Raw genomic sequence first — 14,675 nt, 5'->3', positions numbered from 1 at the left:
TCAATTACATACATACATTATGTAGGTACATAAATTTATTATTTGATTAGAAATTAAAAATAAGTAAACTCAGAAACAGTAAGTACAGTAATAGCACTAGCATGTGCAGTGAGTTAAGTGAGTATTTCAAAATTATTGTATATTGCCTGATAAGTTATTTTTTTTATATTTATAAATTTCAATGTAAAGTGAGTAAAGAAACCACAATAAAACGAACATGGATACACGATTTTAATACAATGTAACCTTGTAACATACATTTTTTATGATATTAATTACAATTTAAAACGTATTATCAAAATATACTTTTAATTTTCTTTGTTACTTTGTTAAACTAACAGGAATTGAATTAACGTGATATAATAGAACGATATCTGGACAAAAAATGCTAGTTCAAATTGCGTTGTATCCAATACGGATGAAAATATAAAAAATGTGGTTGTGACGTAAACAGTCAAATATGGTTCAGCAATGTCGTCTGTCATTAGTGGGTTGTCAATTTACAAATTGCAATGACGTTCCGTTGAGAGCGGTCGTTCGTTCGTTCGTGCGGGATTCATTGTAACTGGCGTAATATTGTGAGACATTAATTGTTTCCGATTGCACCGGCGGTCATTCGCTAGCTTCTAGCTATGGCGGACGATGATACTGCTTGTGATGACGGAACTGATCTTAAGGCGGGGCAGGCGTTTAAGCTTCGAGGCCGCAAGGGTGCCCTGAAGAAGAAGAATGTTTACCTGGTGAAAGACCACAAGTTTATGCCGAGGTTCTTCAAGCAGCCGACATTCTGTTCCCACTGCAAAGACTTCATATGGTGAGTGTTATTTCTGTTCGTTTGATATCTTAAGGTAAATTAAAAATAGTCAATGTTTACAATGGGAAGGCGCGTTGGGATCAATGCTCGGTTTCCTTGTGAACTGTGATAACGTCTTATTATGGTGCAGGGCGGTCATAAAATGTATTAGTTACGCGGGCGTACGTTCCTATAACATTGTTCAGAACAATTATTTATATTACGCTTGTTACTATTAAATATTACGCGATCTTTTAATGTTTTGACGCACGACGTTAAGAAATTTTGTGTACATAAGATTAACGAATTATATTTGTGCTTGCGTCAACGGCACACACCTTATAATATTTTTTATTGTTTTGTATAAATGTTTGTAACAAAATTATAAATACCTAGACTCTAATAAGAAAATTTTATATCTTACCAGAATTTCTCATTTCATACAAAGTTATTAATTATTGTATCTTTAAAATAGGGTAGGTTCAATTTAAATTCAAAATCATCAGGTAATGTAAGACCAGTCTCCTTATCAATTTTAAATCTGTATATGATATAGGTAGGTATTTACTTAATACAAACTAAAATAATAACTGTGATGCTATAATATACCTAAGTCATTGCATATAGTACCTACCACTAATACAAAAAAATCAACAAATATCCCTCTTTTCTCTTTAAAAGACCAACTTAAATTAAAAGAAATAAATAATTTCAGAAAAGTAAAAAATAAACTCTTAAACTCTTAAAAAAGTTAATGTGCTTTTACTCCATGTTATAAAACTAACAATTATTGTAACAATTGCTCAGATATTAAAAACAAAAAGTATAAATCCTTCCATGGAAAAGCTTATGCTCCAACAAACCTTTACCGTGGTCAAAATCAAACAATTACTGATACTTAATTCAAACTTACTTAAAAATATGGAAATACAAGATATAGGTATTTTATTAATTTATACAGATGTAATAATTACTAAATACTACTTTTAATAAATAAAAATCACATATTTGTATAATAAAGAGTAAATACCAAATAATGGGAATAAAGTGACATGAAGAAGAACTCGGATAATTTAAACGTGGTGTGAAATCACTTCATTTTGATTTTTTTCTGTAACCAATATTCATATGCTTCGTAAAAATATAACAAAATGAAAATGATTTTTTTATAATATATCATTCAATTACATATTTATATCTATAGTATAAAATTTAGCTTTAGGATTCAAATGCCTTTGTAAATGAGAAATTTTTAAGAAATATAAAAAATTCAATCACAAAAAAAATTCTCAGTTATCTTGTATTAAATATTAACGAAACTCTTGTGATAAAAGCCAAATAACTATTATGATAACTATTATTCATAGTGACATGACCAAATCCCAGCCAACAGCTGTTTATTTGAATTAGCCTGTCAATTTGGTATTTATCACATGTTGTCTCGTAATCCCGCCTGACCACTGCACTTCCGGTAGATGTGGATTTATTTTAGTAACATTGATAATTCGTCTTTAAAGTTCAGTTTTTGAATTGTAATAATATTATCTGTACAATTATGTAAGTACCTATGTCGAAGAATCCAACGTTTGACGACATGCTTCATCCGCCAACCCGCACTTGGCCAGCGTGGTGGATTATGGCCTGTACCCTCATAGGAGACCGTGTCCCAACAGTGGGAACGTATATGGGCTGATGATGAATTATGTATGCGAATTTTCGTCTGTCTGTCGGTTACGCTTTTACGCTAGCGCGGCAAAGATTTGGGTCAAATTTTAACTGAAAACATTCGAAGATCATGAAAGAGGATCGTTTTTCTAAGAATAAGAAAACCCCAAGTGCATGAAAGCGGAGGATATGGGCGTATTCACAAAGAAAATTGGAAACTTATAAGCGCTTATCGGCGCTTGTCAGCGCTGGTTCGTTCTACACAAAGGTAGGTCGGCAGGTTGAAGCAGACCAAAAAAATTTTTAGCGCTGGTAAGCGCTTATAAGTTTCCAGCTTTCTTTCTGAATACACATAGGGCATATGGTATTAATATCATATTAATTAATACAAACAGGAATGCTGTGATCGTGGCATGAGAACGAAAAAATATATAATTTTTAAATCTATAAATGTGCGTTTGTTGTGATTTTAAACAAAAATGTTTGGATTCTATTTTAAACCTAGATAATCTACGGCCTAGTATAATATAGCCTACAGTTTCCAATTCACGTCAGTTAAACCGTAGGTTGGAATAACGTCATAATGTTCAAGTAATCTCATAAAGTCATACGCTTTATTAAATTATGTTATTTAAATTAATGTTCGAAACTGTTTGCGAAAGCAGTACATGAATACAGAAGTGGAGTAATCAGTTTCTAGGTAGAGATTGGTTTGGGAGCCAATTTCAATAAGAGAGTACTAGGCAATCACGGTAGAGTATGTTTTGTATGTACATAGAAATATCTGCAAACACAAGAACCTATTCCATTAGCCTAACGTCAAATGCATACTCAATAGTCAATAGATTCTATATTCCTTTTAATTTATATACTAGCCGTTTAACCCGGCTTCGATGCCGAAATATACTTCTTGGTAACGATGAAAATCTGAAAAAAAAACTGGTAAAATCGGTCGAGTAACTTTTGCTATTAATTTAGAAAATAGAAAAGAAAATATCTGAACATGATATTATTGTCAACCCGTCAAAAATAGATTTTCACTGTGGTAAAATAATATGAAAATCGCAGTAAAAGAATGTGTCCACTTAAATAAATCAGTAAGCTCATTCATACAACAAAAATATCACAAAAGAGCCGCTGACTTGTGAAATGCTAATAAAAATATCGTTTCTTATTTATCTAAGGCGTGATTTATATTCATAGCAACATTCAGACAGATATTGCTTAGTTTTAAACATGAATGGGGTAATTTTAACAACGTATCTATTAAACACGTGGTAAACAATGTCTAGACGACGTTTTAGTACTTACAATTTTTAAACTATATATTAGGATACAATATTTATCGTGTATATTAATGATTATTATTTAATTACATCTATATAAGAAAAAAATTAAAAATGTAAATAATAGGTTCATAGAATTTAGACTGTTAGAAAGATCCACCTAGTTAGTAGCTATTTTTTTGTGTAAAATCTTGTTGTCTTTGAACGATGCCAAAAATATATTAAACTAGCGGTCCGCCCCGGCTTCGCCCGTGGTACATATTCACGTTTTCTCTACATAAGAACCATCCTCGAACTTCAAGAAATATTATAAAAAAAGAATTAACGAAATCGGTTAAGCCGTTCTCAAGTTATGCGCTTACCAACACATTTTGGGATTCATTTTTATATATAAGATTTAAAATGCGAGAGTAAACCTTTCATTAATTGAACATAGTAAAATAGACAAATAAAAATTAATTACATACATAACTACATTACAATTCAAAAGGTCAATCAATATGCCTTATGATTATTAACATTAGATTTCTTATTTCTCATTAGAGGCTCTATAAATAAAAAAGCTATAGGTACCTACATAAAATTCTACATAATATTTCTTATCATAATAATATTCTACGCATTTATAAGAATTCGTATAGGTCAAGACCAGTAATAATTAAATTAATATTACTTACTATTAAATTATTAATACAAGGATACTGGATATAATTGAAATATATTATCCTCAAACAAACAGATAATATTACCTATTAACCATTATTACTAACTTGTCTATAATTGTCGTGCGATTCAACTAGATTAAAATATCAAAACAAACTTATCTATCATACTAATATTAAGCCTTGTTTCCACTTGAGCAGCTCGGCCAAATGAGCCGCTCATTCGCCTGAGCATGCTCAAGTGGAAACAAGGCTTTATAAATAAGAAATGGTTGAAATTTTTGTGAGAATGGATGGATGAATGTTTGTTACTCTTAAGCCTTGTTTCCACTTGAGCATGCTCAGGCGAATGAGCGGCTCATTTGGCCGAGCCGCTCAAGTGGAGACGCCTGAGCACGCGCGGCCCGAGCATGCTTACTACTGAACCGATCACGATTAAATTTGGTAGGTATGTAGGTAGCTGAAGACCCAGAATAAGACATAGGCTACTTTTTATCCCGGCAATCCCACAGGAACGGGATTTTCCATTACAATGATGATTCCAACCAACATTTCACATTAAAATTTATTGTGAAAATATACAGAAAATCAATATAAATAAGACGTTAAATACGTTTTGCTGCAGTTATTATCCGTCTCACGAACATATTCTAACGTTTCAGACGATGTTTATTGTTATGTATTTAAGCGGAAAATAGCTAAATTTAGATAATTACGGCAATTATTCAACTGTTTGTTGACCAAGGTAAATTTGTTAAGAGTGTGGTGTTCAAGTAGGTTATGTTTCCGTAATTAAATCGGCATTAAAATTAATTAATTTTGATTTTGCTTTAGTTTCGTAGTAACTACGCCCCGCGGTTTTGCTCGCGGACGGGGTGGTCAAATTTTTATACTTCTATTTCATCCAACTATAAATCAAAGCCTTAAGGGGTTTATTTAGAAGAGAGTACGTAGAGTATGTACGTACCTTTCACCTATTTTCATTCATTTCAATAAAAGTTAAATCGTGAAAGCCTAACAAATAATGTACAGACCGACCGTTGCTCTTCGTATTTATAGATTAATTTTTAAATTACGAACCTTAAAATTTAATAATTAAAAATAAACACTTCTTAAACGTAATTTACAAAAAGGTGAGAAAATGAATGTAGCTCGTTTAGAAATTATTATTAATTGTGATAAGTGTAAAACTTGTAATAATTATGTAAATTAATTATTATTATAATACGTACGATAACAGTTTCCTTTCCTTAATAATTTAAAAATAAAATATTATGTACTTAATATTCCTTATATTTTATGGGATAAAAAAGTGTCAAGTCCTGGATAATAATGTTATCAGTTAACACCCATAAAATATGAATAATGCGCAGGAATTAATAAAATAAAAAGAAGAAATTATATACACCATGAGATAATAATTGCTTCTAACAAGTGGACCTACATTCTAAAAGGAAGTTTCTCTTAATATATTGTATTAAAGATAGTATTAAGAAAGGATACACGAGACGGTCCAATTAATTCGCAACACAGTGAAGTCATCACCATCAATTTAAATGGACTCCAATAAACGCACGCGCACGTTTCATGTGAACAATACTACCGCTAATGAGTGAACCATAAACATCTCTTTTGATGTGAGATATTTTAATTTGTGGAAACTGCTTTTGCGTATCGTTTCGCGGGTCATTGACACTTGTGATGAGGATGTTGTATGAATTATGGTGTATGTGTACTGTCTGGATAAATTAAATAGTTTGGGATGTTTTGTTCGGAGTTGCTAGGTCTGCCCACCTTTTAACATATATAAAGAATGGAAGCTCTATCATTGCTTGTATTTGTTCTTCATATTATTAAAAGATAAACTAACGAAGAAAAAGATCATATTGTTGTATCAATTATACCTATCCTAAATTAAACTCGGTAGGAAATTGATCCTGCATCGCGATTCATAAATAAACTTCACTTGTATGATATCTCCATAAATAACCAATTATAATCATTAAATCCATCTCCAATTAATCACCAAAATGAATATTTTCATACAAAAAATGTTGAACACAAAAAACACTTTGATGTTACTCGGTGATGTATAAAAATCTTTATTTATCCTGTCATTGCCGTTTGTTGTTTAATCATACTTAGTGCCCGCGGCGGGCAAACAGGAAAAATATTCACAATTTAACTAATAACGAGGGGGCGGAGTCGTTTCTTCCATTTATTTATTAAATATTTTGTTGTACACGTTTTTTGGCTATAACATTCCTTGATTTTTGTTTGTAGTTATTTTTGCGTTGGAAATTCGAGCAAGTTGCGAGAACACGGTGAACTTCGTTAATTTGTAAAGAATTAAGATAAAAAAAATAACAGTATTCGTACAAATACTATAAATTTTCTTTTACGTTTTGGTCCTTCGAGCTGGATGTAGATGTAAATTATAAGTTATAAGCTAGTAAAGGAACTAAAAAGCAAAAATTTTATAAATTGCCAAACCAACGTACAATTGTGGCGTGAAATATTAAAAACAAGGTAATTTTTAGGAGAAACCTGATGGATTCAACTCTTACCTGATGGATTCAATCAACTATTTACTATTTATATTTACACAATATTCTTGTGCCTAGAGTCGCTCTTGACAAAGAGGTCTCAAAGCTCAAAACAATAACGAAAAAAGCTAACATGTTGAATTATACGAGATAAATTCTATTTCCATAATATCCCCGAGTCATATTAGGTTTATCCCGTTTTCTTATCGCGGCACAAAATGATCAAATGACGAAGTGAATATCCTTAAAGGTAAGATATTTAATGGTTCCCAGATGACTCTGCCGTTCGGAACTATCGATCACGGAGTCGGATTGATTAATTTCTATTCGCGGTTACGACTGTATTTCTCTCTGTCCATGGCAATGATGATCTGAAAGTGAAGTGTTGTCGTTCGACCAATTTGATGCATTAGCAAATGGGTACTTTAAATGTTCAACTGCTGGCAGGTCCTAAAAAATATAGGAAGGATCTCCCGTAAATTGATTTAAAGATTCAAAGATTTATTTTTATTTTTATTAGGTTCACAAATTGGAATTGACACAGATAGGCACAAACATTTGTGGTGTTATCCCTAAATTAGTGAGCACACGTTACGTTTTCTGAAGTATCAGTTAATATTTTAGGTTTTATTCTTATTTATTCATACATAAAAGGTAGCTTAGGCTTGTTATTACAAGTAGTATACAAATTTTGTACAACAAGGCAATTACATTACGCCATACAGATAAGATATAGATAAGTAATAAATCTGCAGAAAATGGTAATGTAGGTACTTTAAAATAATAAAATATCATAAATGTTTTATGTGGACTTTTTTTCTTAGGAGTAAGTTCTCTTTCCGTGATTAGGTTTGTCAACTACTTCTTCAGGTCAACAATCTCTGTACTTAGGACGTTGTTGTGTTTATTATAATAAGGATCTTATCACAAGACCAAGAGAACAGTTAGTCCAACCAAAAAATGTATGTCTGTCAAGATGACGAGGTCCTTCAGTGCGTCAATAGAATTAGTTAGCCCAGTGCAGTAGTAATGTTCGACTTATACGGAATTCAAAGCATCTTGTTATATGGCATCCTCATATGGCAAGAGATACAATCTGAATATGGGCTCGGTGTTTTTGTTGCATTCAGTCTAGGCTTTAGATTCAAAGCTAGATAGTTAATTAAATGTCATCGCGGAGTGCTCTCGTAAATTAGCATGCGAGTGTTAAGTCGTAGTGTTATCTCGGTGATTCATCTCTGTTTGACTAATGAGTGGGTGATGTGCGACATGATTAGTTAAATTATTGCTTGTAGTTTTACTGTTGAATTTAGAATGTTGTGAGTGATAAATTTTGTACGTATGGAGAGATAGGGTGATTTAGCTGTATTGGAATAGGTACTGAATGTAGGGCGTCAGGAGTAAGCAGATTCTGAGCCTTAATATATTGCCAAAGTTGTTGCTATAATTTTGTAGATATAATCTTTTTAATATTTACTGTATCTTCCGCATTTTCATATTCCCTTCATGTATAAAAACCCGCAAAAAACGAAAAAAAAAATTGCCATATATAATCGTTAGGATAGACACCCACTAATTTTATCATCACCGTATAACAGTGAGGCCAATTTTAACGTTACGTCTCTAATTCGTCGAACATCGCTTAGGAGATGAATTTCAGTCACATGTCGAGCTGTCTCCACAGCGATCTATCTTGATCAGTACTCTAACAATATAACGTAGATGGTACACTACTAAGTACTAGATACGACAAGTGTATGAATTTGTTCTTAGTAAGCGTGTCGTGTTTTGTTACTTGAACTATAATATAAAGACTTTTAGATTTGATTTTCAGTGTTAGATTACAATTCAATATGAATCTTACTTAGTAGATGCGTATCATTATAAAACTGAATATTGTAAACGTTAATAAAACGTTCCAGTAATTTTCATTACGAGAATGCTTGATTTAATTAAATTCTTTCCATAATTTAAATCCTTTGGTCACTGGCGCGATCTTTGATACCTGTTTAAAGTGGAGCTTTGCACTTAATTTGGATGCAAAAACTGACACGGTCGGAAAGTGCATATATACGTGCTTCCAGATTTGCTATCTATGTGATGTAATGTTAGGCTAATGAGTCACGCATGTACCGGTGATATAGATTACGTTGTTATAATTGTGTGTAGAGATAACCGGTCGCGGCCTTCGGTTTTTGTGGGTGAACCAGTTTAATAGCAAGTTTAGGCTAATGGGAATTCAATATTTTTTATAGTACAATGTCATGGATGATGTGTTTATATGTATTATGATTAATAATAATATACTCACATAAGAAGGATTTTGTGTTGAATTAATTATTGTTTTTATCATCATGGTTTAAATATTGTATTATTACACATTTAGTAGTTTACTTTATGTTCACCACTTTATCAGTATTGTCTTTAGGCAAATTGGTATTTAAGTTAATTGCGTATTTTTTGTGATTCTATTTATTTAGCTCAACATTCCGTTTACTATTTAGACCGTGCCTCGCGGCAGATCGCCGAGGATTAAAAAAAACTTTTCACTTGTTAAGATTACTTTTAGCTGGAAGCAGTTTCTAATTAACATCGTTAGCCGGAGGCCTAAAAGCTCCGCCATCTCGAGGGGCCTCTAAATTCATCTGAATATACGCGTTATGCTGAGGCAAGACTAGCGAAGATTAGTGTCGATTTGCGGCGCTATAAACATCGTAAAGTATACGCGATGTTCTTGCTTACATTAGACGAATGGGTAAACCGATTTTGATAATTCATTTTTTATTCGAGAGCCGGTGCTTCTGATATACTATGATGCAAAGTAGTAGTATTATTTGTTCCAGAGTGGGAAATTAATTGATAGACCTTTATAGCAGGAACTATACTGATTAATTTAGAAATATTCGACACTGGAAATAATACTGCTTTTAGACATCATGGTGGTCAATTCTATAATTCGACATCCACAATCCACTCGAAGTCGTCGCGCTGATGTGGCCACGGCATAACAGCGAAACATCTCTCGTTCTTGACCCCTGGATTTGTGAGGTCGGCTCGTGGATGCAGCTTTTCGATCGATATGGTGAGAGATGGTCATGTTTGTTGGTGAGGAAATATGATATGTTGAAATGGTGTTCGACGTTTGTTAGGTACTGATAATTTTTTACAGTTACGTAGATGCTAGGAATGGTAAGTTTTGATAAAGTTCGAAATTTGGGAAGTGGTTGAGTATTTTATTGTGCTATGTATATATAAATGGCGAGTTACTATTATTTAGCATTATAGATTTAAAATTATTATATTAAATATATCAGTCAGTTTGTCCAATAACCATCAACATTGTATATGAGAGCAATTCACAACGACAAAAATAAATAAATAATAAACAATTTTGCTAAAACTACAAAATAAATACGAAACAGTTACAAATCCAGTCCTTATTCACGTTCTGTTAATGTATAACCGGTAACAGATCAGCGATGCGTGCTCCTCTTTGTTCTCTAGTGACGACGTGTAAATTAACTATTTGTATTTAGCACGTTATAAACTGAGAAAATACATAAAGAAAAAATGAAATATAACAAGTCTAGAGGCCACCTTATGTTGGTTCCTTATATTTATGTTTAGAACTATATCGCTGCAGAAAACGAAATTAAAAAAGTGACTCCTTATAAAGGTATTAATCCGATCAGTTGAAAGAGATTAATATTTTCAATATAAAATCCACCTAATAGATTACTAGTCTTTGCTATAGGTACCTATTATAAAGCTGAAGAGTTTGTTTATTTGTTTTAATCTCAGGAATCGCGGGCCCGATATGAAAAATGTTTCACTGTTAGATAGTCCATTTATCGAAAAGGCTATAATAATACGCTTAAACCAAAAGGAACGGAGAAATGCGTGTGAAACCGCGGGACACGGCTAGTAAAATATAAAACAGGATTTCATTAGATACCATTTACTAATAAAGGAATAAGTTGATATTAGAATACAATAAGAAACAATACATTTTATATGCAAATAGGTAACAATGGCTCCCAAAACTACGCAATAGTTCATTTGACTGTGTAATCTATATTTGTTTCTACAGTGTAACCCCTATTACGAATAACTACATTATCAGCTGATTTAGTTTATTCGAAGGTCACTTGAATATTTTGCTGAACGTAATAATGCAATATGCATTAGAGCAGTGGTGGCTCAGTGGTGAGACCTCGGACTTTGAATCGATAAGTCCGGGGTTCGAGACCAGGCGAGCACGCAGGAAATAAATTGATTTTTCAATTTAGCTGCGCATCTTGTAACATCACCACTGCTCGAACGGTGAAGGAAAACATCGTGAGGTAACCGACATGTCGAAGAATTAAAAAGTTCGACGACATGTGTCATCCGCCAACCCGCACTTGGCCAGCGTGGTGGATTATGGCCTGTACCCTCATAGGAGGCCCGAGTCCCAGCAGTGGGATCGTATATGGGCTGAGGATGATGATGATGATGATGATGAATAATGCATTTTGTTCGTAATGAAATAAGTGTAGATAAAAATAATTTAGAGTTAAAGTTAACTAAGGAAAAATATATTTATCTAATCTGAAATCAAATTTTGCATCTGTACTGAGAGTATAAATGTCCATTTATTTGTCTCTCTTTTATGTCCTTTCCAAACAAAATCTAGCCAATGCAATGTCATAAATATTTAAAAGCCTTTAATTTTCTCAAATTAGAGCAGGTATCGAGAAATAAATCTGAATGATAAGACGTAAAAAGGAATGGACTGCTACATCTGAGGAAGATTGACCTATTCTTAGGTACCACCGATAGGGCATTTAAAACGAATTAGAAACCAGGATGAGGATTTTCCTGTTCCTGACTCCATAGAGATTGTAGAAAAGTATCTCCCCATTTCCCTGTATGTGACTGTGTGAGACATTTTAACAAGCTAAAAACCTATTGAATTATATTTGCTACCTTTAAGACTTGAGAAATTATTTAATAGATAATTAATTAATAAAAATAAGTAAACATGGTCACAAAAGGTCCACGCAAACTCTTATCTCGCCATAAAATGTACCAGGCGCACAGAACGCCGCCGGAGTCCGCACGATCTGCTGATGCGGTGCCATTATTTACACTTCACATATGGTGTGCCGCCGGCGATCGCATATTAAGTGCCATCATATGGTACTTACGAGCTCCCTAAATAGATACGTAGTACATTTGGAATTTGGCAAGGTTTTATAAATAGATTAGAGGCTGTTGCATTGTTAGGATCATGTGTGTTCTAGTATTGATTGCATGTGCAGTTATACTTCTGAAGATAGAAGTAGTGATATATTATTGAGAATTCTGTTTCCAGAGTATTTGAAAGGTACGTCTGTTATTTATGAGAGTTTATGGTAATTTAGGAGAAACCCAATATCGGTTCATAATGTTTACAAATGAAAAACAACGAAACAATCCATTGTACAAGTTTGTTGTTTTGACAATAAGATATCGTACGAACGTGATGGATTAGAAATAATGCGTAATGACGCATTACATACCCACAATAGTGATAAAAATAATTTAGAGATACTGACTACTGAGAGAAACAATTCCTACCATCTCTGTTGCCTCTTTGCTTGCTCTGACATAAAAAAAAATTTTAATTAGGTATCATGTAGACAATTCAGTAAACGATTACTACTTTTGGAAATATGACATCTATAGCTTAATATGGTACACTTATGCGGTGAAAGCTGTATTAACAATGAAATTAATGAAACCCTGTAAAATTCCCCTTAGTTCTATACAAATCAGAGCATCTAAATGAATACATTAAACTGGGAAAGAAGACATAACGCAACAAACAGCAAATGTGGTCAGTCACACTAAAACCGAGACAGCGCATAAATCAAATAAACGTAAAACAGTCTGAAGACGAGTCAATCTTTTAAAATAAAACGAAATGGTTCGTTACTTTGGTTTTGTTTGGAATATTAATTGTAGGTAGGTACAGGAATAAATGTCGGGATAGAATACGTCTCGGATAGATTGGTGTTGGTTTAGGTGTAGGTGGTATGTTTGTGTACTAGGATTGCATGAAATGTGGAGGGTTGAAGGGAAGTTAATATTATTGGCTAGGAAGAGTAGTAGATCTTTGGTAGTATGCCATAGATGGTAGTTATGATGATGACGAAGAATTAAGGATTATTCTTGGTGCTCATATTTAATATACCTACCTACTTAATAAAAAATACACATAGCGATAGACAAAAATGTATTTCTTATATCAAAACAATGTATTTTCCGTCAAGTTATTAAAAAAATAGAATACCTAGAAGTTAGAAGAGATCGTTGATTGCGGGTCAAGTACGTCGGTCAATGGAAAACTTTGTGTAAAATATCTAGAAACTTCTACGGTATTCCAGAAATTATTCGTTAGTTGTAATTATGAATACTTCATGTACTACATCAATTAAGTATTGAATTATGCTTTAATAACTCGTTGATTAAATGAAAATGGTTTTGGCAAATTATGATAAAATTATATAAGTCATTAGCAGTAATAAAACCTCAATGTGCGAATTATTTTGGCCAAGTACTAAAATATTAAATATTAAACTACAATGCAAAAACCATTTATTATGTGTAATGCAACCGTAATTTAAACATACACAAAACGTTATGTCCATTGTAATTACTCGTAAACTAAACAGATATATTAATTACCTTATAGTATATACAAGTAATACGCGATACATATCTATTACTGTAACTGATTGGTGATTTGCTTATCACCGAGATCAATCATACCTACGTATTGAAATCATATTCTGCGTTTGTATGATGTCCTAGTGACATGTTGATTAGGTACCGTTGGACATGTACAGAAGTAGGTGTAGGCCGCGGCTTTGTTCTTATCTATATTATATGCTATAAGCTAATTTAATTATAAAGATTACGTGAAAAAGTAAAATACATGATGCGATAAATACAATAAATTTTGCGATTGTATTAATATTTTTATATCAGTTTTACACGACATTTTATAGACAAGACAGAAATCGTAGAAATAGTATATCATTGGAATGATATTTAACAATATAGGTACCTAAGCAAATAAATCGTTGATATATCGTAAACAATAATACTTCAATTAGGATTTAGGGCCTTCTAGACGAGATGTCTCCGAAAGTTATGGCTGGTATTGGACAAGGATGAAAATATATCACCACAACAAGACAAAATGATTCGTTTATTGCTCGCTCTGTCGTAAAAATAAAATTTTAATAAAAATCGTAAGGAATACATAGAGAATTAAACTGATAATTTAAAATCAAAAGCGTACACCGCTCACATTAACAAACAAAAGGAAACCCAAAGACAATCGACCTATACTTCCATTCTCTATACATATAACATTCCAACAATATTATAAGGTAACGTAAACAATTACGAGCACAGAGCAATGCGGTTTGTTTTAACAGGTGTTCGCCTTCCGTTTGAGCTGTCTAGATCTAGGAAATGGTAGGATTAGGTATAAGTGCGGTGGAGTAATTGCTATATCTCCTGCCTTTTGTTCCGTTCTGTGTAAAGCTTCGTATATATGCGAGATAATTTTTAAGGGGGTTTCTTTAAATAAAATGCTTGGGTTAGAAATCGTATGAATATTGTCGCGAAAATAACGTATTTGAATTTGTTTGTATTAGAGAGGTTTTAATTAATTTTGCCCAATGACATA

General features: G+C 32.7%; 1 protein-coding gene across 1 annotated transcript in view; it reads left to right on the top strand.

The window, feature by feature from the left end:
• The first annotated feature begins 502 nt into the window (after nt 1-502).
• LOC123696433 (protein kinase C, brain isozyme) overlaps nt 503-14,675 on the top strand; it is a 158,516-nt gene continuing 144,343 nt past the window's right edge. Inside the window, exon 1 of the mRNA XM_045642590.1 lies at nt 503-814. Coding sequence (XP_045498546.1) covers nt 633-814 — 182 coding nt within the window. The 5' untranslated portion in view covers nt 503-632. The remainder of the gene's footprint in view (nt 815-14,675) is intronic.

Source organism: Colias croceus, chromosome 12 (assembly GCF_905220415.1).
Source record: "Colias croceus chromosome 12, ilColCroc2.1".
Taxonomy (NCBI): Eukaryota; Metazoa; Arthropoda; class Insecta; order Lepidoptera; family Pieridae; genus Colias; species Colias croceus.
Note: the sequence above shows the minus strand (reverse complement) of the source record. Positions and strands in the feature narration are given on the sequence as shown.